Here is a 22514-nt window from a genome sequence, read left to right as displayed (position 1 = left end):
GCCAGGCCAGAAGTTGTAGGAGGTAGAAGGAGCCACTCCTCACCTGTCCCTGCAGGTTGGCCACCAGCTTGCAGAACCTCTAGTCCCTGCTCCCCCATGCTAGCTTAGCTCCTTGAACACAGGGCTGTGGGGGGTGGGAGGGAACCTGTCTGCCAGCCCCTGGGGTCCCAATTGCCAGCCAAACTCCCCAGGTCAGGATAAGGATGCAAATGTCCTGACACTCAGCTAACTCTCCATGCACTGATGATGGGACAGAGAGATTCCGAGAGGTTTTTCCAGTGAAAATTCACGCTAGTAGAAGAGAAAGACAAGGACAGGCTGGAATAAATTGGGGGATGGGCTGCTTTCCCCCCAAAGAAGACACACACGCCACAGCCACTCAGGCTCAACACCCCCCCATTTCTATCCTCCCTGCCCCCCCCCATTCCCAACCCCATGGTGCTGCAAAGTATGGCAGAACCAGCAGTTTCCACGTCGGAAAGTAGAAGCTGGGACCCACTCGGCCCTGATGTCACAATCGGATTTCCTCAGAGTGCCCAGTGATCTGAGACTACGTGTGAGACCTAGGACGCCCGATCTCAGGGTCAGCCGGGGTTGAAGCTTTAAAACAGAAGATGCGGGGAGCACCGAGGAACCCTGAGTCGGTTACAAGGGGCTCAGTGAGGTGAGTAAGGCGGACACGGGTACTGTGTGAGATCACTGCTGTGAGGTCCCTAAAGAAGCTACACCTGCAAAGAGAGAGGGCAAATGCTGGTTATGGGCCAGGGGGTAGACTGGGCAGGAATGACTGTGGAAGACAAGCCCAGTGGGGGCAGAATTGGGCAGAAGGCCTGCCCTGCCACCCCACCCTCAGTTTTTGCCAAGATGCCAAAGGTCACCAGAGGGGCCAGGCAAAGCCAGATACAAAAAAAAAAAAGAGCTAAGACAATGAAGACTGGAGAAGTCAGGGTGGGCTTCCTGGAGGAGGTGCTAGAGCTGAGCCCTGAATGCCCAGTGAGCTCTGATAAGCTGAGAGGCCGGAGGGGCTGCTCACGACAGAATGGGGCAGACACTCTGGAGTTAAACCAGGGGGTAGAAAAGCTTCATTTGCTGCCTCCCTCAGAACCTAAGATACAAACTGGTACCCTCAGTAATGACTCTGATGATTGAAGAAGGAAAAATCAGGATTACCCTGTGGAAGGATCCTATTAAGCCTATATCTCTCTGCTATAGAGGCAACAGGAGAAAAAAGAGAGGAGGACAATGTCCCATCTACCATCTTTTTACACATGAAAAAAACCGCAGCCCAGGAAGGTGGGCAACGTACCCTCCACAGACACTACACCACCAAAGTGGGATTTGAACCTGAGTCTATATAACAAAGACTCTTGCACTGCCCCCTGCCCGCTCCCCATGCCACAGCTGCTCCCGAGCACTTGCTACCTGGTTGCCCATGACCTGGTTCACGGTCAGGGCAGCCCCACGGTGAGGAAAAGGAGAAAAGAGCTTCTCCAAAGTCACGTGGCCCCAAGGGGCAGGGATGGGAGCCCATGTCTGTCAGCCTCACTAGAGCCACGGAGCCCAAGGACGGAGAGACCATGGAGAGAACCCCTTCCAACCTGCCATGTAAGAGAAGACGACCCTTTGAGCAAGGTGACGTGCTGGAGGCAGGCACCAAGCAGCATCAACCTGGCTGGCGAGGCTCCAGAGATGCCTGGGTGGGCCCCGCTGCAGCAGAGGGGGCCCCTGCTGTCCTTTGTCTGAAACCCCTCAGGTCTGCACTCAAAAGGTCCCTGGTCCGAGTCAGCCCTGACCCAGGTTCCCGAGCCTCAGCTGCAGAGCCACCAGCACTGCTGGCTCCGGGGCCTCAGCTGCTTTGTGCCCCGACACTGATGAGCACTTGGGGAGCCGCTGTGCCTGCAGCAGAGGGAGCAGGTGCAGGAGAAGGAGCAGAGAGCAGCGGGGTCAGGGAGAAAGGGCCACAGGGACCCAACAGAAGCCAGACAGGGATGGAAATGGCAGCTCTACTGACCTCCCTCCCTTTCAGCTTTTCACAGCCATAAATTCTTGTGAGGATAAACTGAGAATTGTGATGTAGATACTGTAGCACCTGGTAGGGCCAGCACACTGGGGCTTCTTTCCCACCAGCCAGAGAATGAGGATCAAGCGCCCGCCCTGTCCTGGAGCCCTCTCAGGCTGCTGTGGGGCAGACTGACCCTCATAACAAACAATTCTGCCAAGAGACAAGTCTCCCGGAAGCTGCTGAGGGAGAAGGGGGAAGGCTTCCTGGAGGAAGAGGAGGTGTCCTGGCAGGAGCTCAGGGAAGCATCTAGCAAAGGGGGCTCCTCCCATCCTCACAGCCTTCTCTTGCCCCCTCCTTCTGCTCCCCTGGGTCACTGCCCCAGCCCCCCACCCCAGCCAGGCCTGCCCACTCCGCCTCCAAGTCTGCAGTCCCCAGTGATGTATTTCAAAAGTGCAAATATGAGCTAAATTATTCAGTCTCCCCCCAGACCTCCTGCAGCTCCCCAGGGTGTCAGAGCCAAGCACCTTATCCCAGCGGCCCACGGTGGACATCAGCCTCCCCCTTCTCACCACTGCCCACACGCTCCAGACTGAACCATAGCTAACTCCTTGGGGTTCCCTCACTGTGTCTGCCTCCAGGACATCCTCCCACCTTCCTCAGCCTCACCTCCTCTGTCTGCAGGCCCCTCCCTGCCCCACCCTCCTCTAAACTTAACAATTGCAGCCTTTTTTCTCAAGACTCAGCTCAGGGATCACCTGTCTTCTGTGCTTTCATCCCAGGCAACCTCACATCACAGCAAGATCTCCACCCGACAGAGAGGGTCTCAGAGCCAGGAACCACTGGCTTAAAAAAATAGAAACAATTGTTTTGTTTTTGTTTAAACGGAGGTGAGATTCACACAACCTGAAATTCAGCGTTTGAAAGTGCACACCCGCCGTGGTTAGTGCAGCCGCTGCCCTTGTCCAGCCCCAACCACTTCCTCGCTCCCCAGGAGACACACGCCCCGTAGGCAGCGAGTCCCCAGTAATGAAACACTGTAAAGCAGAGATAAGACACTGGTGGCATAAAATATGTTTGCGACATTTTATATTTAGCACAACGGTGCTATTCCCCCTGAATCTGGACTCTCCTGCATTTCCAAGGTGCTTCAGAATGGCATTCTTAAAGGGACTGATTTGCATTTTCGGCCCCAACTCTCTTCCCCTTGAACTGCAGCCTCCCAGGGGCCAGCCACCCTTGTCCTAAGCGCCCCATCCGCAGACACGGGCCTCAGTCTCCCCAACTGCACGGAAGACACAGGCACTGTCCTGCCACCTGGGAAGAAGGTTCGCAGGCACGGTGGCCACCACAGGGAAACCACCCTCCTGGCGGTTGAGAAGTGTAGGCCCCACCCCCAGCCCTGACTGGGCGGAGCCACTGCCCAGTCTGTGCGGCAGCGTGGGCTCCCGCGGGGTCCTAGCGCCCACTCTCCGTCTCCCGCCCAGGCCACACCTGCCCTGTCACCGACTGGCAGCCACCTGCGCCCAGCGGTCCGCCACCAGCCCGTGTGCCGCCTCCCGGGCCTGCCCGCCATGAGGGGCGCACACCCCCTGATCCTTTTCTCCCTGGCTGCCCTTTGCGGGAGCGGTGAGTTCTGCAGGGAAGGAGGGAGGGCGCCGGGTCCAGAGCCCCAGACCAGCCACAGGTGGGAGAGGTGTGGCCGAGGGTGTCCTGGCCGCGTGGGCTGTGTCCTGGGACAACAGGTTGGCGTTCTTGAAGAGGGGCTGCGGACACCTGCGGACAACGGCTCCGGGTCTCCCAGGTTCGTCCCTGCACGCGTGGACTCCCGGAGCAAGCCCGCAGCTCGGCCATGGTGGGAGGGGGCTGGCCCAGCCCTCCAGCCCGGGCATGTGTGTCGTTTGGGGGGATCTCCTAGGAAACATCACCGGGCCTGGACAGCCAGCTTGGCTGAGGGCCACGCAGGAACCTGCAGGTCCTGACACCCGGCAGGAACACCCACTCAGCCTTTCCAGGCAGAGTCCCGAATCTCCAGGCCTCAGTTTCCAAACCTGAGCGCCAAGGACCCTTCCAGCTCCTACTGTGTGGCCCAACATTGTCCTCTGATCCCTGGTCTGCCTGGTGCACCAGGCTCCTATCTTCCTGGGACAGACACACAGGACAGGGGCATTGTAGGCAGGACAGAGAAGCAGAGTGGGCACTCCAGGTGCGTCCTGGCTCCTGCACCACTTGCTGGTGACCCCGTGCCACTGATTTCCTCTGGGCCTCAGCTCCCCATTCTGTGGGGCGATAACCCCGGCTACAGACATGGCCACTCTGAGGTGTGAGTCCGTGGCAGTGTGTGTAAAGCGCGGCAGGGAAGGGGGGGGCATGGGGTGGGGGCGGTGGAGGGGGGGCAGTTACCACAAGCAACAGAATCCCCCAGTGCAGGGTCCTGGCTTCCAGAGCAGACTGTGATCTGCGTTTACCTGGCATCCAGGTGATTCTCACACATGATGGGAGAGGCTGCTATTAATAAAAGTGAGCTTTTTGTAACTGGTGAAACCCTCCAACTTAAAGAAAAAAATCCATACCTACCTTTTAACGGATGCAGGTCTCCTATTATCAGCCTCAGTTCAAGACACTCCTGGCTTCCCCACATGACAGTCTCTGCCTTTTCACTGCTCACTTGCCAAAAAGAGTCTGTGACCGCTCCCTTCTGTAATTTGATTGCAATTTAGGGCTTATCTTCCCGCTTTCAAAACGCAGATTTTCAGACCACTGATGCCCTTTGGAACTGAACACACTCTCACACTGGTTTGCACTCCAGCCCTGGTCCTGGAGCCTTAACCCCATTCCCAGGGAAGGCCTGCCCTGGATGAGGTGCAGGGCCCACTCCCCATCAGACAACGGGGCGTGACTGACCCCTGGTGGCCGACTCTAGGTTTCACAGCCTCAGCCCCAGACAGCTGTGAGACTGCGCCCAGGAAGCTTCTGCCCACTTCTTACCAGCTCTGGGCCACCCTGTCATCTTAGGATGAAGGGCCTGTCCCCTGTCTCTTGGAACCAGCAGTCCTCTCAGCATGCAAAGCCACAGATTGGAAAGTCTAAACGTATATTGTCCTGAGTTCTCTTCTGGGGGTGGGAGTACATCTCAGCCCCCAGCAGCCCCCCGCATTCACATACAAGTCCAGACACTGGACTTATGCCTGAGCACACACTCTGCTCTGAACACCACGGGCTCTCGCAGGGGCAGCCTCCTTCCAGGGAATTAGCGGGGTGGGAAAGAAGGCCCAGGGCCCACGGGGGACCTGGGTCTGACAGAGGCTCCTAGAGCTGGCTCCACCTCTGCCTTGCTGGGGCTCCTGGATCCATGCCCCCCCCCATGGACTGTTTCTCCAGCTGAGAAACAGAGTTGGGGCAAATGACCTAAGGCTTTTGGAGCCTATAATTCTGGAGCACACAAATGGTCCTCATGATGGGGGAGGCTCCCTCAGGGCCAGCTGAACAGGCAGAACAGGCCCAGAGGTGGACAACCTGAGCACTCCAGAAGGGCTCAGAGCCAGAAGCCTGCAGAGCAGCCTGGTCTCTCAGGAACCGGGGTGGAGAAGCCTCCTTGTGGGATCCAGCCTTCCCCGGGACTGCAGGGGTGGGGCCAGGAGCTGAAGATTCGGACCCCAGAGCTATCCCAGGCATGCCAGATGGGCGTAGGCAGGTCATAGCTCTCCTTATAAAATGACCAGTCAGCCAAAATATATATACTGAGGAGGGGCACTGGGAGGGACCCAGCTAGAGCCTGGGGCCGCAGACTGGGTCCCAGGGCGTTCAAGCAGCTGCCATCTGAGAGGGGTTCAGGGTATTGAGAGGCAGGCCTCAGAATCTAGGCCAAGCAACAGCGAACAGTCTGGACAGCCCGAGGCAACGTGGGGGAGGGACGGAAGAGCAGGTGCGCTAGGAGCATCTTCCGCAGGGCGCTAAATGTGGTGTGTGCTCTACATAAGCAGCAATTTGGAGAGTACATGGGGCAGGCAGGGTAGCCTGAGGTCCACCCAGCACCCACCCAGAATCCGCCTCACACGTGCTCCTGCTGTGAGCCCCCTGGCCCCACCCAGATGCAGGAGTTGGGTCCGACCAGTGAGCTGGCCCTTCAGTCCAAGGCCTGGGGGGACTGGGGGATCTCACCGTCCCCTCCTGGCACCCCCATCTCCTCAGCCTCCCTTATTCCCTATGCTCTGCCACCTGCTCTCTGACCCCCACATCACTTTCTCTGCACACTCTCGTCTCTTTCCCTACCCCTGGGCTGTCCTGCTCAGGGGTCCTTGACCTTCCTCTGAGTGTCCTCTTTCCAAAGGGCGACCCCACCCACAACACATTGTCTCCCTGCAGAGCCCAGACAAGGTAGGGTGATGAGGGAGGACCGGACCTGCAAGACAGACGGAGAAACTCGGAACGTAGTGCAGACAGAACGAGGCGGCCAGTAGAAGCCTAGAGTGTGGGGAGCCACTCACTGAGAGAGGAATGGGAGGAGGGCACGTTGGGATGAGGGAGGGCACCTGGGCTCTGTCCTGGGTGTTGAATTGGGAGTCCCCGAGGACCCCGTGCAGCTGGCCCTTGGAGCACGCACCTCCACGCAGCAGGTGTCCCTGGAGCGCGGCCAGCAGGTCTGACTGTGTGTCCCCAGGGGACTGCCGCATGGCCAACGCCGAGGAGAAGCTCATGGATGACCTTCTGGACAAAACCCGCTACAGCAACCTGATCCGCCCGGCCACCAACTCCTCGCAGCTCATCTCCATCCAGCTGCAGCTCTCACTGGCGCAGCTCATCAGCGTGGTGAGATCAGGGAGGAGGGCCTGGGCTCTCAGTGCCCTGGTCCCATCTTGGGGAAAGCGGTGGCCATTCAGTGTTCAGGGCTGGGAGTCGGGTGGGGGTCTGGGCTTTTCCTCTGACATTGCCCGGACTCGTGGACCAGGTCCTTCACTGTCCGTCTGACCTTGTCCCTGTGCATACATTGACGGTGAAGGGGAGTGAGGGACGGCACCTGAGGCTCAAGAGAACTTTTCTGGGTGACAGAAATGTTCTACATCTTGAAAGGAGCCTTGTTACGTGGGTGATATTCTTGTTAAAACTGATAAAACCACATGGAAAATCTCTGCACTTCACTGTATGGGAATTATACCTCAAATTTGGAATATTTTCTAAAAGACTTTATTTTTTTATTTTTAAAGAAAGGGAAAGGGACAGAGAAAGAGAGGGAGAGAAACATCAGTGTGTGGTTGCCTCTTGTATGTGTACCCTACTGGGGACCTGGCCCACCACCCAGGCACGTACCCTGACTGGGAGTAGAACTGGTGACCCTTTGGTTCACAGGCCAGTGCTCAAGCCACTGAGCCACACCACCCAGGGCTCAGGGCCTTCTATATGATGACATGATAATGCAGTTCTGCATGGGATGGCTCCTCCCACCCAGTGGGAGCAGCCCGTACCCCCTCTCCCTCCACAGAACGAGAGAGAGCAGATCATGACCACCAACGTCTGGCTGAAGCAGGTAAGCTTCCCGAGAGTCCCCAGCCCCTGAGGCCTTTCCTGCAGGGCTGCCTGTGGGTGGCGCGGGGCCTACACATGACAGGGCCCGCCCTGACCTCTCAGGAATGGATCGACAACCGCCTGGCCTGGAACAGCTCCCGCTACGAGGGCGTGAACATCCTGCGGATCCCCGCGAAGCGCATCTGGCTGCCTGACATCGTGCTGTACAACAAGTGAGTGGCGGCCGGGCAGGGGCAGGGTGGGCAGGGCTGGGCCAGGTCCTGCCTCCAGGGTCCTCCAGTCCTGAGTCCAGCCCTGGGCCCACTGTGTGCCTCACCCCGATGTTCTGGCTGCGATGCTCGAAGGGGCATTAGAGATGAGCAGAGCCAGTGCGCGCAGCTTCGGATGGGGAACGGGAGGGCTGGAGACGCACTCTGGTACCGGTGGGCACAGGACCAGCGCCCTGACCCCAAGACTGGTGCTCTGTCTGGGCTCTGTTATGTGTAAACATCTTTGGCAGTTCAGGGAGCTAAAGGGACCCTCCGGGGTGTAGCTACACCAGCAGAAGCATGAATGAGTATGAGTGTGGGGTCTAGGGACAGAAACCTGAGTTCAAAGCTCAGTTGTCTTGCACCAGCTTCCTGACCTGGAAGAAGTCACTTAATGTCTCTGAGCCTCAGTTTTCCCAGGCATACAATGGGATAATAACAAAACCTACCTCCCTGGACTGCTGTGCAGGCTTAGTGAGCTACTTCGTGTGAAGCCTTCCTTTAGTTGCCAGGCTTCCTAAGGAGGGCACGGGACAGGGCGGGGCGGGGGGGGGGTGCCTCATGAGAGTCGTCCTGCAGGGTCTTTGGTGAGTCCTAGTGACAGGTCCCGGCCTTGTCTGGGGATTTCACGCTGCTCCCCCCTGGGCCCTGCTGCGCTCCAGTGCTGACGGGACCTACGAGGTGTCTCTCTACACCAACGTGGTGGTCCGCTCCAACGGCAGCATCATGTGGCTACCCCCGGCCATCTGCAAGAGTGCCTGCAAGATCGAGGTGAAGCACTTCCCCTTCGACCAGCAGAACTGCAGCCTCAAGTTCCGCTCCTGGACCTACGACCGCACAGAGATTGACATGGTGCTGAAGTCGCCCACAGCCAGCATGGACGACTTCACCTCCAGTGGCGAGTGGGACATAGTGGCCCTCCCGGGTCGGAGGACAGTGAACCCGCAGGACCCCAGCTATGTGGACGTGACGTACGACTTCATCATCCGGCGCAAGCCCCTCTTCTACACCATCAACGTCATCATCCCCTGTGTGCTCATCACCTCCCTGGCCATCCTTGTCTTCTACCTGCCATCCGACTGCGGTGAGAAGATGACGCTGTGCATCTCAGTGCTGCTGGCGCTCACTGTCTTTCTGCTGCTCATCTCCAAGATCGTGCCACCCACCTCCCTGGACGTGCCCCTCATCGGCAAGTACCTCATGTTCACCATGGTGCTGGTCACCTTCTCCATCGTCACCAGCGTGTGCGTGCTCAATGTGCACCACCGCTCGCCCAGCACACACACCATGGCGCCCTGGGTCAGGCGCTGCTTCCTGCACCAGCTGCCCACCTTCCTCTTCATGAAGCGCCCTGACAGCAAACCCCAAAGGGCCCCCCCGCCCAGCCAGTCTCGCCTGTCCCAGTCTGAGGCCACCACCACCACCACCACTGCCACAGGCCCTGCCAGCTCCTCCAACCTCTACGGGAGCTCCATGTACTTTGTGAGTCCTGCCTCCGCGGCTCCCAAGTCCCCATCCGGCTCCAACTTGGTGAGGACCCCCAGGGATTTCCAGCTGAGGCCTACTGGGAGGTTCCAGCAGGAGGTGCAGGAGGCGTTGGAAGGCATCAGCTTCATTGCCCAGCACATGAAGAGTGATGATCAGGACCAGAGTGTAAGTTGCCAGCCCAGCCACAACCCCCGTCCAGTGGGTAGATCTCAGGTGCCAGTGATCCTGTTCCCACAGTTAATGCCTGTGGGCCAAAGGCTTGCAAGCTCTTTGTTGGAATAAGGAACCCAATGTGGAAATGAGTTCTATGACATCTTCACACATTGGTGGACAGGAAGGAAGGGCCAGTGCTCATCTTTGTTTGTTCTGGGTTCCCCAAAGGCAGAGGGGTTTTACATGAGAAGGGATCTTGGCACCGTGAGGAAGGAGGGACAGTTACATGAGCAAGGACAGGAAAGCAATCTGGGTGTCAGTGGGCAGGATACTGCCAGGGCCTCCCGAGGGTGCATGGGAAGGAGGGGCAGAGGCATCCCCAGGAGCGAGACGGACGTCAGCCCCCCAGCTCCCACCCCTGTGGTTATAACAGCTGGCTGTGCAGTGGGTGCTCTGGAGCCCCAGCAGGGAAGACAGAGATGCAGATGCCTGACGTGGGAGCTGTCAGTGGGCTGGAAATAACATCTGTAGCCTTTAGGGACACTGGCGGCCAGGGCACTGATGGCATCTGCTCCCACCTTTGTCAGGCACGTCAAGGGGCCATACAAACACTCTCGCTTCCGGGAGTATAGACATCAGTGAAAACAGCATTGCCACCACAGTAACAAATCAGCCGGTAGGGTGACTCCAAATGCAGACGTTTAAAAAGAGGTCATGTTCACTTTCACAGGACAGAGCGATGGGTGCTAGAGTGTAGCTGTCTCAGTTTAGAGGACAAGTCTGTCACTGAATGCTGAATATGATGGTCACAGTAAGATGCGTCCACACACACGTCCACACCAGGCAGCACAGCATCATAGTCTTGTGAACGTTCTCATCTCAACACCTTATCGGAGCCGGGCCTCCGAGTGTTTCCCCCTCAGCTCACAGCTGATGGGGAAAAGAGGGCATCTGCTCCTCCTTACCTTTCTGCAGTTTCTCTCCGAGGTTCCGTCCTCAAGGGAAACCCTGGAGTCCATTAGGTAGCACACAGAGGAAGAGCGGGCAGAAAATGCTCCAGAATCACACAGTGAAAAGGAAAAAAGAGAACTGTTAACAAATAGACTATAGGACGCAAGCTCTTCTTCTGAGTGTGGTCCCAGCAAAATAGTGAGGGCCCAACTCAGAGAGCAGGGGGGAACCCAGCCCTCACCTGTGTGACCCACCTCTGTCTGCCCACAGGTCGTGGAGGACTGGAAATATGTGGCCGTGGTGGTGGACCGGCTGTTCCTGTGGGTGTTCGTGGTTGTGTGCGTGCTGGGCACTGTGGGCCTTTTCCTACCTCCCCTCTTCCAGACTCACACACCCTCCGGGGGGCCCTAAGCTGCCTTGCAGGCTCCAGAGCTCCCGGTTATGGGGCAAGATGATGTGAGCAGCCAAGTGGGCAGTTTGCTGTTTCCTTCTGGGTCACAGCTGCTGAGGGTGTACGTGAGTACAACACCATAACCCGTCAATGCATCCAACAGCCATGGCCTGGGAAGGGCAAGGACTGGGGTCTGGACTGGCCTCTGTGAAGGCCTCGCAGGAAGCCAGGAAACCCCAGCTGGAGGGGCTTTAGGCAGATTAGTTCTAGCCAGTCCCCCTTCCTTCCCTGCGTCAGGATAAGGACAGGCTTAACAGCAGCATCTACTACGTGCCAGTCATCTTACCTCACATTTTGTCTCCCTTCACTCCCCCTGGTCCCCCAGGCTCTCTGGCCTTCAGTCTCTCACACACTTCAGCATCCTCCCCAGCTCTAAGCCTGTGCATTTACAGCACCTTCTACCCAGCACCTCCCCGCCCCCCCCCGGGCATGGAATCTGCCACCTTCTTCAAGGGCTCCTCAGTTCCTCAGTTTCTGATCTGCTGGCGTGTTTATGGTCCACATCTACACACTAGAGCGAGAGCTCTGTGAGAACAGGGACCTGGTCCTTCCTGTTTGCTGCAGCGGCCTCAGGGCCCAGGACAGGACTTGGCACAATAAACGTATGTTGGATGAGTGAACGTCTGCTGTTACTCCTTCAAGTCACCCTCGGTTCTCCACATGGAAGTGTTGGCCCCGTCCTGCTCCTTGCTCACAGCCTGGGTCTCATTCTGCTTTGCCTCATCCTTGGGTCAGGTGTGCCTCCCTCACAGCTTCTCTGACTGGTCCCACCATGTACCGTATTTTGCCATGTATAACGTGACATATTTTTCCCAAATCTTTGAGAGAAAAATAAGGATGCGGATTATACATAGCAAAATAATGGTGCTATCTTTTTTCCAGTGCCTGATGCATAATACATGCTCAAAATAGCATGTATTCTGACTAAAATAAAATACATTTTAGTCAGAACATACAAAATCCACACCCAAATAACTCCCTCGTGCTGCTCCCCACGGTCCTGGCTCCCTCCACACCCGGCCCCTGGCACCCATTCATCTTCCTCTGTCACTGTAGTTGAGTCTATTCAAGAGCCATTTAAAGCTCCAGCTGGGTAGCTAGTTGGTTAGAGTGTGGTCCCCACAGACCAAGGTTGTGGATTCCAATGTGGTCAGGGCACATGCAAGAAGCAACCAATGAATGCATAAATAAGCAGAACATCAAGTTGATGTTTGTCTCTCCCTTTCTCTTTCTCTAAAAATCATTAAAAAAACAACAACACCTATTTCCTCACGGAACCTCAACAATCACCAGTTCCTGATGGATATTGTCTCGGCTGACTCCAATTTCCTCCTCCCACACTCTCAAAAAAGCAAATATCATGATCATGTCTAAAATATTTAACAATTACTTCATCGCGACCAAATCATGAGGTCTCGTCCTGAAGTGTGTTTGAGGCTCAGGTGGACCAGCGACCAGAGGCGGGAACACAGGCGGGACGCGCCAAAACCAACTCGATGTGGCGCCGCCCTCCATACTCGCGGGGCGGATCCGTGCCCTGGCCCCGCCTCCCACCCAGCCCCCCCCCCCCGCCCCGCCCAGGCAGCCCTCCTCTGATTGGCCGGCGCGGGCACACCCTGACACCAGACCCAGCACAGCGCCCCCCACCCCAGAGCCCCGCACGGACTCCGGAGCCCACTGGGCGCACGGTCCGTGGCAGTCCAGGAAGAACCCCAACCCCGCGCTACCCGCCTTGTTTGGCTCGAGTGGCCGCTGAGCGGGGAGCCCACCGGCAGAAGCTGCCTCCATCACCCCGTGTCCTCTCCCCATCTCTCGGGGTCTCCAAGAAGCCCGCCGAACGGCCATGGGCGCACCTTCGCACCGGGCGCACCCACTTCTGGGACTGCTGCTGCTGATACCGGGTACGCACAAGGGGGGAGGCCGAGAGGCTGAGTCCCAGGAGGGGACGCGGGTCCGAGGGGCGGGAGCGCGGCCCCGGGCAGGCGGCGAGCTGGGTGGGGCGCCTGTTTCCCCTCCACGCACTGCCTCCTGAGGCCTCTGCTCCGAGTACAGTCCGTAGACTCACGCCTGGGGCGTCGGCTCCATTGTCTGCCTCCCAAGTGGGGAAACTGATGCCAGAGAGGCAAAGACTTGAAGACCCCTTGGAAAAAGAGGGCAATCGTTTTGGGTCGCGGGGCCAAGTGTGGGCGCCAGCCTCCCCTCCAGTTGTCTCTCCACGCTCCACGACGCGCCAGCCCCCCCCACCCCCCACCCCTCACCCCTCGGCCGGGTTACTGAGAAGGGGCTCTGACTCGTCGTCAGAAGTCATTGACCTGGGAGGACTGGTTGTGCCAAGGGGTGAGGGTTTAGCAGGGTTACAGGGGGACCTGATGGGAGAAGCCACGTGGCTGTGCGCTTTGATCTGCCGCCTGGGTGCTGAGGCCCCCACTACTGAGAGAGCCTTGCACTCCCTGAAGCTCCTGCTGTAGCCCCTTTGCTATTTGGGGGAGCGGGAAGGGAACAAGCACATCCCATTTTGGAACCCAGAGAAGTTGGGACTTCACCAGGGACTCCCCTCACCCCCTCCCAAGATTGCATGCAAGTGGGAAGCAGCAGACAGCTGACTCAAGATGCCTGGGGTAGAAAGGGGTTTCCAAGGCTTTCAGAGACATTAGGGTGTCTGATCAAGATGCTAAGACAGCATCGGGAGGAACCCTGGGTCACACTCCAAGACTGATGGAGCCGGGTAGGCACCCAGCTTCCAAGAGGGTGGACAGCCACACCCTGACAGGGTCCTGGGTGAGATGAAGGAGAGCCCCAGGCCTGGCTGTAGTTTCCTACTTGGAGACTAGGAGGCAAAACACCTGTTTTGGGGGTGGCCCTGCCCCTGGAGTGGACTGGTCATCTGCATTATGGAAGCAGCAAATGGCTGTGCCTGTGTAGACTACACACCTGCCCACTGTAACAGTGAAGGCAGGAGAGTTCCTCAGCCCAGACTGTATGCTAGCACGGGGCTGAGCCCTTGCTCATGACAGCCCTGGGATGTGGACATGTTTCTAGTCTTTGCTTTTACAGATAAAGAAGCTGAGTGTCAGAGAGGCTAAGCCACTTGCCTAGCTAAGTGCACACAGGATTTTCACCAGATCACTCCAAATGCAGAGCTAGGCTTGTATCCACTGTGCTTCTCACTGAGTGTGTATGACCTGATGAAACCCCTATCTCGCCTGGGCCTCAGTCTCCCAACCTGTAACTGGAAGGAGCGAAGCCAATCAAAAAGTCTGGAGTTCCACAGAGCTCCCAGTGGGTGGAGAGGAGGCTGTAGCGGGGTGGCGGTGTGTGTGTGGGGGTCCCTGGGGAGGGGACGGGGTCTGACTGGGCTACTCTCCCCAGTGGCCAGCAGCTCCGAGGCCGAGCACCGTCTGTTTGAGCGGCTGTTTGAAGATTACAATGAGATCATTCGGCCTGTGGCCAACGCGTCTGACCCTGTCATCATCCAGTTTGAAGTGTCCATGTCACAGCTGGTGAAGGTGGTAAGTGTTGGGACCACGAGCTGTGGCCATGGGGAACCAGGCTTCTGGAAGAGGCTTTCCCAGAGCCTAGTTTTTGTACTTCACGCATTTACTTTAATCTACCTTTCCAGGATGAAGTAAACCAGATCATGGAGACCAACCTGTGGCTCAAGCAAGTAAGTGACCAGGGCTTGAGCCCTGCTGCCCCCTGGTGGTGACTGCTCTATTTGCTGCCAGGAACCAAGAAGGACCCAAAGCCCAAGCTAAGGGCTTCATTTCTGTGGACCCAGACTGGGGTCCACTGACCCACTTGGGCTTGGGTCCCAAGGTTCCTCCAGGAAAGACTGCAGACCCCAGTCCCTCCAGTCACAGACAACAGACTGCAGCTTGGGGGGAGAAGCCTTCTCTACCATCACACAATAAAATGGGACAAACCTGGGCCTGGAGACCTGGCTTCCAACTCTAGGGTGGGGCATGAGACCACCTCCTCCCCTTTCTCTTACCAAAGAGTCATTCTTAAGTCAGAATCAGATGCTGGAGTCATCGTTGGTAGGTCAGGGGCTCTGGATTTTCCTGTTCAGATTGAGGCCAAAGATATTGTCTCCCATGTGTCCTCCTCAGGGAGTCCCTCCAGGGCCTGGACAAATGAATCTCCGGCCTGATGATGACCCTTTCACCAGCCCAGCCAACTCAGTGCTCACCTCACAAGCCTTTCCTCTAGGAGGCTGGAAATCCCGGTGGCCACAGTGCCCGCTTGGTGCTGCACAGCACACAATCCCCCAGGCTGCAGCCTCACCTCTCCCCTCAGGGGTTAGGATGCAGGTCTCCCAGCCTCTGCACCCAAACCCTAGCTGGGTCCCAATGAGATCCTGGCTCCTTTCCCAAAACCCTTCAGAGGTCAACCCATTCAATCTGAAGGTAGAAGAGGGCTCTGTGATTAGCAGGCTGTTTGGGGGCTTGGTGGGGAACGTGTCTGAGAAAGCTCCTGGAGAGCTGTTTCAGGGATATAAACAGCACAAGCTTCAGGAACAGACCTGCACCTGCCACCACAGATGACCGGACTGGTCCTCATGGGACTTACATACGGCTGCTTTGCACATAGCCCTGTGCCTCCCCAACTCGCGCCCACCCAAGACTCCAGGCCTGTGTGGTCTGCAGCACAGAGCAGGCTCTGTGGCACACGGCAGGGGTGGGAATTCACCAAGATGGGTGGTGTCAAAAGAACAAAGCCACACTGGTCTTTCTGCTGCCTCCCCCCTCCCCCCCCCCGCCCCAGATCTGGAATGACTACAAGCTGAAGTGGAACCCCTCTGACTATGACGGGGCAGAGTTCCTGCGTGTCCCCGCACAGAAGATCTGGAAGCCCGACATCGTGCTGTACAACAAGTAAGGGCAGCAGCTTCACCCTCATGGGTGGCCAGGCCTCCCTCGGACCTTTTCCCACAGGGCTTCATTCAGTGGTTCCTACCACAGGCATTTATTGAGCACCAACTGCATGCCAGCTGCTGGAGATGCAGCAGTACACAGAACAGACACGATCCCTGGGTCCAGGAAGACAGGCCTGAGTTATAATATTCACATGTGCAAGTGCAGACTAGAGAGATGGCCACAAGGAAGGGAAATACATGGTAGGGCTAGAGGGGAACCCTGCCCCGTGGCCCTTCCTAGGACTGACCTTCCCGTACATCAGGTCCCAGTGGGCCCCATGAGGTGAGACCTCAGGAAGGCAGCGTTATTCTGAGCACCTGGGGATGCACCCTCTCCACACACCTCCCCACCTGCTCCAGGAGCCTTCGAGGTTCCTCCTCAGCCATCTGAACCTGCGCACCACGACACCTCTCTGTTTTACAAAGCTGACACTCCCCACACTTAGCTCTGTTATCAGGCAACATAAATTTTAACTGATATTTTACAGCATGTGCTAGTTCCTAGGTATTGGAAAACATCTTGTCACCTGCGCTTCCTCTCCAGTTATAAAGTTTTTAACTGTTAAGCATTTTTCAGTACAACACTTCATATAGATTTAGTCTAATCTGATTTTAATGAAGAAAAGCATTCTACGATTAGGTGTTTATGCTGTATTAGTACAATCAACATATTTTACAATTAGCGTTAGGAATGTAGAAGCTATGTTTTTAGCTGAATCCCACTTCTGGTCACTGGCTAAATGAAGGGGGATCTTTAACCACCCCAGAGATGGTTCATGCTTTATTTACTGTTTTTTTTTTAAAAACCAGCTTTTGAATATGATTCTTTCATGCGATCTGTATTTGTCAATTGGTCCCTGGAGAGTGGGGACATGAGAAACTTGGCTGGTTTGCAGAGTACGAGTTCTCCCGCCCAAAGGCCCTGAGGCAGTCAGGCAGGGTGTGAAAAAGTTTTGCTGACCTCAATTAGCAACACAGGCAACATTTTTGATCTCATGATTTCATTATTACAACCATTTTCTTCCTGGAACTCTTGGGTGAACCGAGAACTTTATTTAGGAAATATGGTTGTAACAATACTGAGAGACACGGCAAGGTGCTTGAAATTGGATTTGGAAGAAGCAGATATGGTAAGGAATTTCCTTAGAATCTGAAACTGAAAATTATATTGAGAGAAATTCATCCAAATTCTCTCTGATAGTCAGAATTTCAGGATTGGTCCTCTGTTGAGAGTGTCTCTTCATTTCAAACACCTTTTGGTGGTAAATATCCCCTTTGGTGTTTGAAAGAAGGTGCTAGAAACACCTTTGGCCTTCTTATGCCAAAGCTTCTCCTATGACCTCTGATTTTCTAAAATTCAGTCTCTAATAATCCTCAGAAAGTGCTCACAATTTACCCTAAGTCCCCACAAGTTATTAACTCATTGCAACCTTTTTAGATAATACTTTTAGGTGACTTACCTGAACAGAACATCCCTGGCTTGTTTTTTCCTTCCATAAAAATCTTTAAAATGCTGACTTATGTCCTGGTACAAAGTGTCACTGTCAAAATTGGATGCCAGTCTAATGTTTTTGTTTTTGTGAAATTGGGTGACTTTTGGGAAAGGGGACACTGTTGGTAAGTGTCCCAGGGCCCCAGGTGCAAACCAGGACTGCCGTGGGCAAACTGGGGTGTACGGTCGGCTTCCCCATAAGTGGGCTGTTCTTTCCACTTGTCTAACCAAGAGATACCTTCCCTTTGTTCTACTCTACCATGCACTTAAGAAGCCTTCTTTTATTCTAGAAGGAAGAAGAAACACGGGGAGACAGTGGGGCAAGGTAGGGAAACAGGTGGGAAGGAAACTCTTATGCTGACTTTGAAAGAAGGAATCAGCTTACGTGGTTATTTTAAAGCATGAGTGGTGGAGATGGGGTCTGGGAACAAACCCATCTGATGAGGTTCAGTTCAAGGGGCTTCTGCGGTGGTGCCACACACATGCTGTGCACATGTGGGGCACCCGATGGAGACTGAATGAGGAGACACTGATGAGGTCCAAACCACAGGAGCAGAGGGTGGCAAATATCCCCAAAGGTCACCTGCCTTTAGGATGACAACCTGCATCCTGTTTCTCTACCTAAAGGGAAAATTGTCTGGCATCTGGGGTGTCTCAGTAAAAAGTGTTGTATGTGGTGGGATGAACCAGTAACGTCCTCAGGTAATGAGTGTGTCAGATTGTGTGTGTGTGTAGCGGTGGGGGGTGGTCCTGGGCCTCAGTGTCTGCATTTGTACGTGGGGTGATGAAACAGGTGACCTTTCACCACACCTGGAGCTCTCACGTTCCCACGTACAAATAGTTGTTTAGCCTTTACCTGCTGGTGCGTGACAACTGGGCCAGAGACCACGTTGCAATGACCATGCACCTCCTCACTGTCTCTGCAGTGCAGTTGGGGATTTCCAGGTGGATGACAAGACCAAAGCTCTGCTCAAGTACACAGGGGAAGTGACTTGGATACCTCCGGCCATCTTTAAGAGCTCATGCAAAATCGACGTGACCTACTTCCCATTTGATTACCAGAACTGCACCATGAAGTTTGGGTCCTGGTCCTATGACAAGGCGAAAATCGACCTGGTCCTTATCGGCTCCTCCATGAACCTCAAGGACTACTGGGAGAGCGGCGAATGGGCCATCATCCGAGCCCCAGGCTACAAGCACGACATCAAGTACAACTGCTGTGAGGAGATCTACCCAGACATCACATACTCACTGTACATCCGGCGCCTGCCGCTCTTCTACACCATCAACCTCATCATCCCCTGCCTGCTCATCTCCTTCCTCACCGTGCTCGTCTTCTACCTGCCCTCCGACTGTGGCGAGAAGGTGACTCTCTGCATCTCGGTCCTCCTCTCCTTGACCGTCTTCCTCCTGGTGATCACCGAGACCATCCCCTCCACCTCACTGGTCATCCCCCTGATTGGCGAGTACCTTCTGTTCACCATGATCTTTGTCACCCTGTCCATCGTCATTACCGTCTTCGTGCTCAATGTGCACTACAGGACCCCCACCACACACACGATGCCCACGTGGGTAAAGACCATATTCTTGACCTTGCTTCCCAGGGTCATGTTCATGACCAGGCCGGCAGGCAGTGAGGGTGACACACCAAGGCCAAGACCAGTCCCCAGCGCTGAGCTCTCCAGCCTGAACTGCTTCAGCCGCACAGGTTCCAAGAGCTGCAAGGAAGGCCACCCCTGCCAGGACGGGCTGTGTGGATACTGCCACCACCGCAGGACAAAGATCTCCAACTTTACTGCCAACCTCACGAGAAGCTCCAGCACAGAATCTGTCGACCCTGTGCTCTCCCTTTCTGCTCTGTCACCAGAAATCAAAGAAGCCATCCAAAGTGTCAAGTACATTGCTGAAAATATGAAAGCACAAAATGAAGCCAAAGAGGTAAGATATTACATCGGCCGTTCATTCACTCAACAAGGCCAAGGTGTGGGGCTGGCGTAGGGAATTAGACTCTGGAGTCAGCAGCCTGCATCCAGACCAGCTCCTCCGTGACCAGTTCCATGTCACCTCCCCTCTCTGAGCCTGTCTTTTCATCTGTAAGATGGGGTGACAAAGCTCATGAGTGTATGGTGCCCTGAATTAGCCACTGAGCTGCCAGCACTCTGGGCCAGCACAGGGAGCCAGGAACTTGCACGAGCTCACCGTTTTGCCTAAACTCATGTACTTGTTATTCATCGTTAGTTCCAAAGTTTCCAGAGAATGGCCACTGTCATTGCACCTTAAAGACTTTGACAGTTAAATGCAACAGTAATTGTGACCCAGCTGTTTGCATCATTGCTTGTGTGCATGTGTGAGACCCAAGTGCCATCTGTCTTCACCAGGCTAAACCCTGTGACTTGCTGTCGGAGGGACATTTATCCTTGATTAATGGACATTATTAAATCAGCATTAGCGTAAATAGATATTACTCCTTAAGAATCCTGTGTCAGGCACATTTGTTCATTTAATCCTCATAACATCCCTATGTGGTAGGTACTGTTCTTATGCCCATTTTACAGATGAGGAAACTGAGGCTAAGAAAGGCCACATAACTTACCCAGAATCTCATGACTAGCAAGGAGTGGAACTGGGATTGTAACCAGTCCGTCTCCAATCCTCTGCTTCCCCATCCCCTCTCCCAGGCCTGAGAATGTTCACCCAGCAAAGACTGGGAGGGAATCACCGGACCTACTATGTATTAGAAGCACTTACAAACCAGAATCTGAGGAATTCAAATAGAGTACCTTGTTGCAAATACAGTGTCATTCCAATTTTACTTGTGACTCCTTAGTGTCATCAAGAGGACACATTTATTCCAGCTCAACATGGTGAAACCCATCCGGTCTCCCAGCCCCATTTCAGTCACTTAATTAAATTACTGCATCCATGGTGCCTCTTTGTCATGCAATTATTTCTTCCAAATCAGTTGATTCATGGGTTCTCTCTTTCTCAATTCAATTACGGCTCTGCTGCTGTCCGAGTTGTCTGGGAGGACAATTAATGTACAGTCCCCTTCTCATTTCCAGCGTCGGTCGAAGCCTTATTGTACACAATGAGTCCTGCTCTTTCTTCCATTTTTTACTTTGTCATCAGCAACTATTTCTCATTTTCAGCCTGTTCTATAACCATATGGAACCCCATAATTTGGACTGGTAGCCTGGTTATTTGGGCATTGCCAGGGGCGGGGGGCAGAGGGACAGAGGGAGAGTAATGATGGAGTTGCCCAGATATACTGATCTCATTTTTGGCTGTTGAAAGGAAATTATATCTAAAACTGGGTAAGAACTCATACTTTGAAACAATAATAAGTGATGCTGGATAGTATTCGCTATTCCAACAAAGGCCCGGGACCCTCCACAGAGGTGGAAGGCAACTAACTGGCTTTACTAACTATAAATTGGAATTCAGCTCTGGTGGGTGTAGCTCAATGGATTGAGCACCGGCCTGTAAAGTGAAAGGTCACTGGTTCGATTCCCAGCCAGGGCACATGCCTAGGTTTCAGGCCAGGTTTCTGGTTGGGGGCATGGTTGGGGGCATATGAGAGGCAACCAACCTGTTTCTCTTGCACATTGATGTTTCTCTCCCTCTCGTTCTCCCTTCTTTCACTTTTGTCTAAAAATAAATAAATAAAATCATTTTAAAAATTGAAATTCTAGTTAGAAAAAAATAGGTTACATACACATTAAGAAATTTCTGATTTAAAGCAATATAAGAGGGAGGAGGGTATAAGGGGACTAAATGGTAATGGAAAAAATACAGTAAGGATTTAATTTTAAAAGAATAAAGAATAAAGCTACATGACAAATGTTTTATATTATTTCTCTAGTGCCTAAAGAGAAATGGGAATGGCGCATTTCCTCAGACCACATCAATGGGAAAAACGGTTCCTTGCATTTCAGGGGGGACAGCTGCAATGTATTTATTAAATATTCAGGAGTGAAAATGCATTCACGCTGTCTTCTCCTTGCTGCTTTGTTTTTTATTCTTTCATGATTTTTGTTCTCATTTTTCAGATTCAAGATGACTGGAAGTATGTAGCCATGGTGATCGACCGTATTTTCCTGTGGGTGTTCATCCTGGTTTGCATTTTAGGGACGGCCGGGCTGTTCCTACAGCCCTTGATGGCCAAGGACGACGCCTGAGCCCTGACCCTGGGGCACACTGGGTGGAAGCTCTTTCTTTTTAAATTGTGGTAAAACACACTTAACATGAAATTTACCATATTAGGCATTTTTACATTCACAGTTCAGTGATATTAAATACATTTTCATTATTGCGCAGTTATCATCGCTATCCATCCCCATCACTCTTTGCATCTTGTAAAACTGAAACTGTACACCCATTAAACAATAACTCCTTATTTCCCCTCCCCAGCCTCTATTTTCTGTCTCTGAGTTTGACTAATAGATATTTCATACACATAGAGTCATATAGTATTTGTCTTTCTGTGATTGGCTTGTTTCACTTAGCATAATATCCTCAGGGTACATCCACATTGTAGCATAACACAGAATTTCTTTCCTTTTTAAGGCTTAGTAGTATTCCATTGTCTGTAGAGAGACATTTTCTCATTCATTCATCTACCGATGGACACTTGAGTTGTTCCCCTCCTATTGTGGATAATTTGCTGTGAACATGGGTGTACGGATATCTCTTTAAGACCCTGCTTTCAGTTCTTCTGGGTGTATGATAATGCCATCTTTAACTTCTCGAGGATACTGTTTCCACCACGGCTGTAGCATTTCAAACTCCCACCAATGGTGCACAAGAGTTCCATTTTCGTCACACATCCTTGCAAACACGTTTCTGGTTTTTGATAGCTGCCATCCTGATAGGGGTGAGGTGGTATTTCGTACTTTTAATTTGTATTCCCCTAATTAGTAATGTTGAGCATCTTTTCATGTGCTTACTGGCAATTTGTATATCTCCTTTGGAGAAATGTCTGTTCCAGTCCTTTGCTCATTTTTGAATCAGGTTGTTTGTTTTTTTCTATTGTTACATTTTAGGTCCGTATATATTCTGCACATTAATCCCTTATTAGATATGTGACTTGCAAGTATTTTTTCCATTCTGTGGGTTGCCTCCTTACTCTGTTGATACGATTCATCTCCAGTTATGATTATCTTGAGGAAATCTGGCTCATTGGTAGCGGTTTGAATCAAGTCATTAGTAATTGCAGCACGATGGTCCTTCTGCTCTGGTAGCAGAAGCTGCAGAACAAATTTGCCACAACACATTTCATGCCAAGATCCTGCGTC

The 22514-nt window shown here is 53.7% G+C and overlaps 2 protein-coding genes across 3 annotated transcripts; both read left to right on the top strand.

Annotated features, from left to right (window-relative positions):
• Positions 1 to 1484: 1484 nt before the first annotated feature.
• CHRNB4 (cholinergic receptor nicotinic beta 4 subunit) lies at positions 1485 to 11368 on the top strand. 2 transcript variants are annotated; one of them, XM_053658909.1, is made up of 6 exons: positions 1485 to 1605; positions 6660 to 6808; positions 7479 to 7523; positions 7625 to 7734; positions 8433 to 9423; positions 10633 to 11368. In XM_053658909.1, exons 1-6 carry the CDS (start codon positions 1530 to 1532, stop codon positions 10771 to 10773), a joined length of 1512 nt encoding a protein of 503 aa, XP_053514884.1. In that variant the 5' UTR covers positions 1485 to 1529; the 3' UTR covers positions 10774 to 11368. The 2 variants fall into 2 exon arrangements, with proteins under 2 accessions (XP_053514884.1, XP_037011837.2); XM_037155942.2 differs by lacking the exon at positions 1485 to 1605 and adding an exon at positions 3491 to 3628.
• Positions 11369 to 12462: 1094 nt separating this feature from the next.
• CHRNA3 (cholinergic receptor nicotinic alpha 3 subunit) lies at positions 12463 to 22363 on the top strand. The gene is made up of 6 exons (XM_037155955.2): positions 12463 to 12714; positions 14183 to 14322; positions 14433 to 14477; positions 15578 to 15687; positions 18147 to 19158; positions 21270 to 22363. Exons 1-6 carry the CDS (start codon positions 12657 to 12659, stop codon positions 21396 to 21398), a joined length of 1494 nt encoding a protein of 497 aa, XP_037011850.2. The 5' UTR covers positions 12463 to 12656; the 3' UTR covers positions 21399 to 22363.
• The last annotated feature ends 151 nt before the right edge of the window (positions 22364 to 22514 follow it).

This window comes from Artibeus jamaicensis, unplaced genomic scaffold, assembly GCF_021234435.1.
Source record: "Artibeus jamaicensis isolate MK-2021 breed Jamaican fruit bat unplaced genomic scaffold, CSHL_Jam_final scaffold_612, whole genome shotgun sequence".
Classification (NCBI taxonomy): domain Eukaryota; kingdom Metazoa; phylum Chordata; class Mammalia; order Chiroptera; family Phyllostomidae; genus Artibeus; species Artibeus jamaicensis.
This window is presented reverse-complemented; position numbering and strand designations above follow the sequence as displayed.

Coding starts and splice junctions, on each gene's coding strand:
- CHRNA3 (XM_037155955.2), top strand. CDS start 12,657: ATGGGCGCACCTTCGCACCGGGCGCACCCACTTCTGGGACTGCTGCTG. Junction 14,323..14,432: donor TGTCACAGCTGGTGAAGGTG/GTAAGTGTTGGG, acceptor CTACCTTTCCAG/GATGAAGTAAACCAGATCAT. Junction 19,159..21,269: donor CACAAAATGAAGCCAAAGAG/GTAAGATATTAC, acceptor CTCATTTTTCAG/ATTCAAGATGACTGGAAGTA.
- CHRNB4 (XM_053658909.1), top strand. CDS start 1,530: ATGTCTGTCAGCCTCACTAGAGCCACGGAGCCCAAGGACGGAGAGACC. Junction 6,809..7,478: donor TGGCGCAGCTCATCAGCGTG/GTGAGATCAGGG, acceptor CTCCCTCCACAG/AACGAGAGAGAGCAGATCAT. Junction 7,524..7,624: donor CCAACGTCTGGCTGAAGCAG/GTAAGCTTCCCG, acceptor CTGACCTCTCAG/GAATGGATCGACAACCGCCT.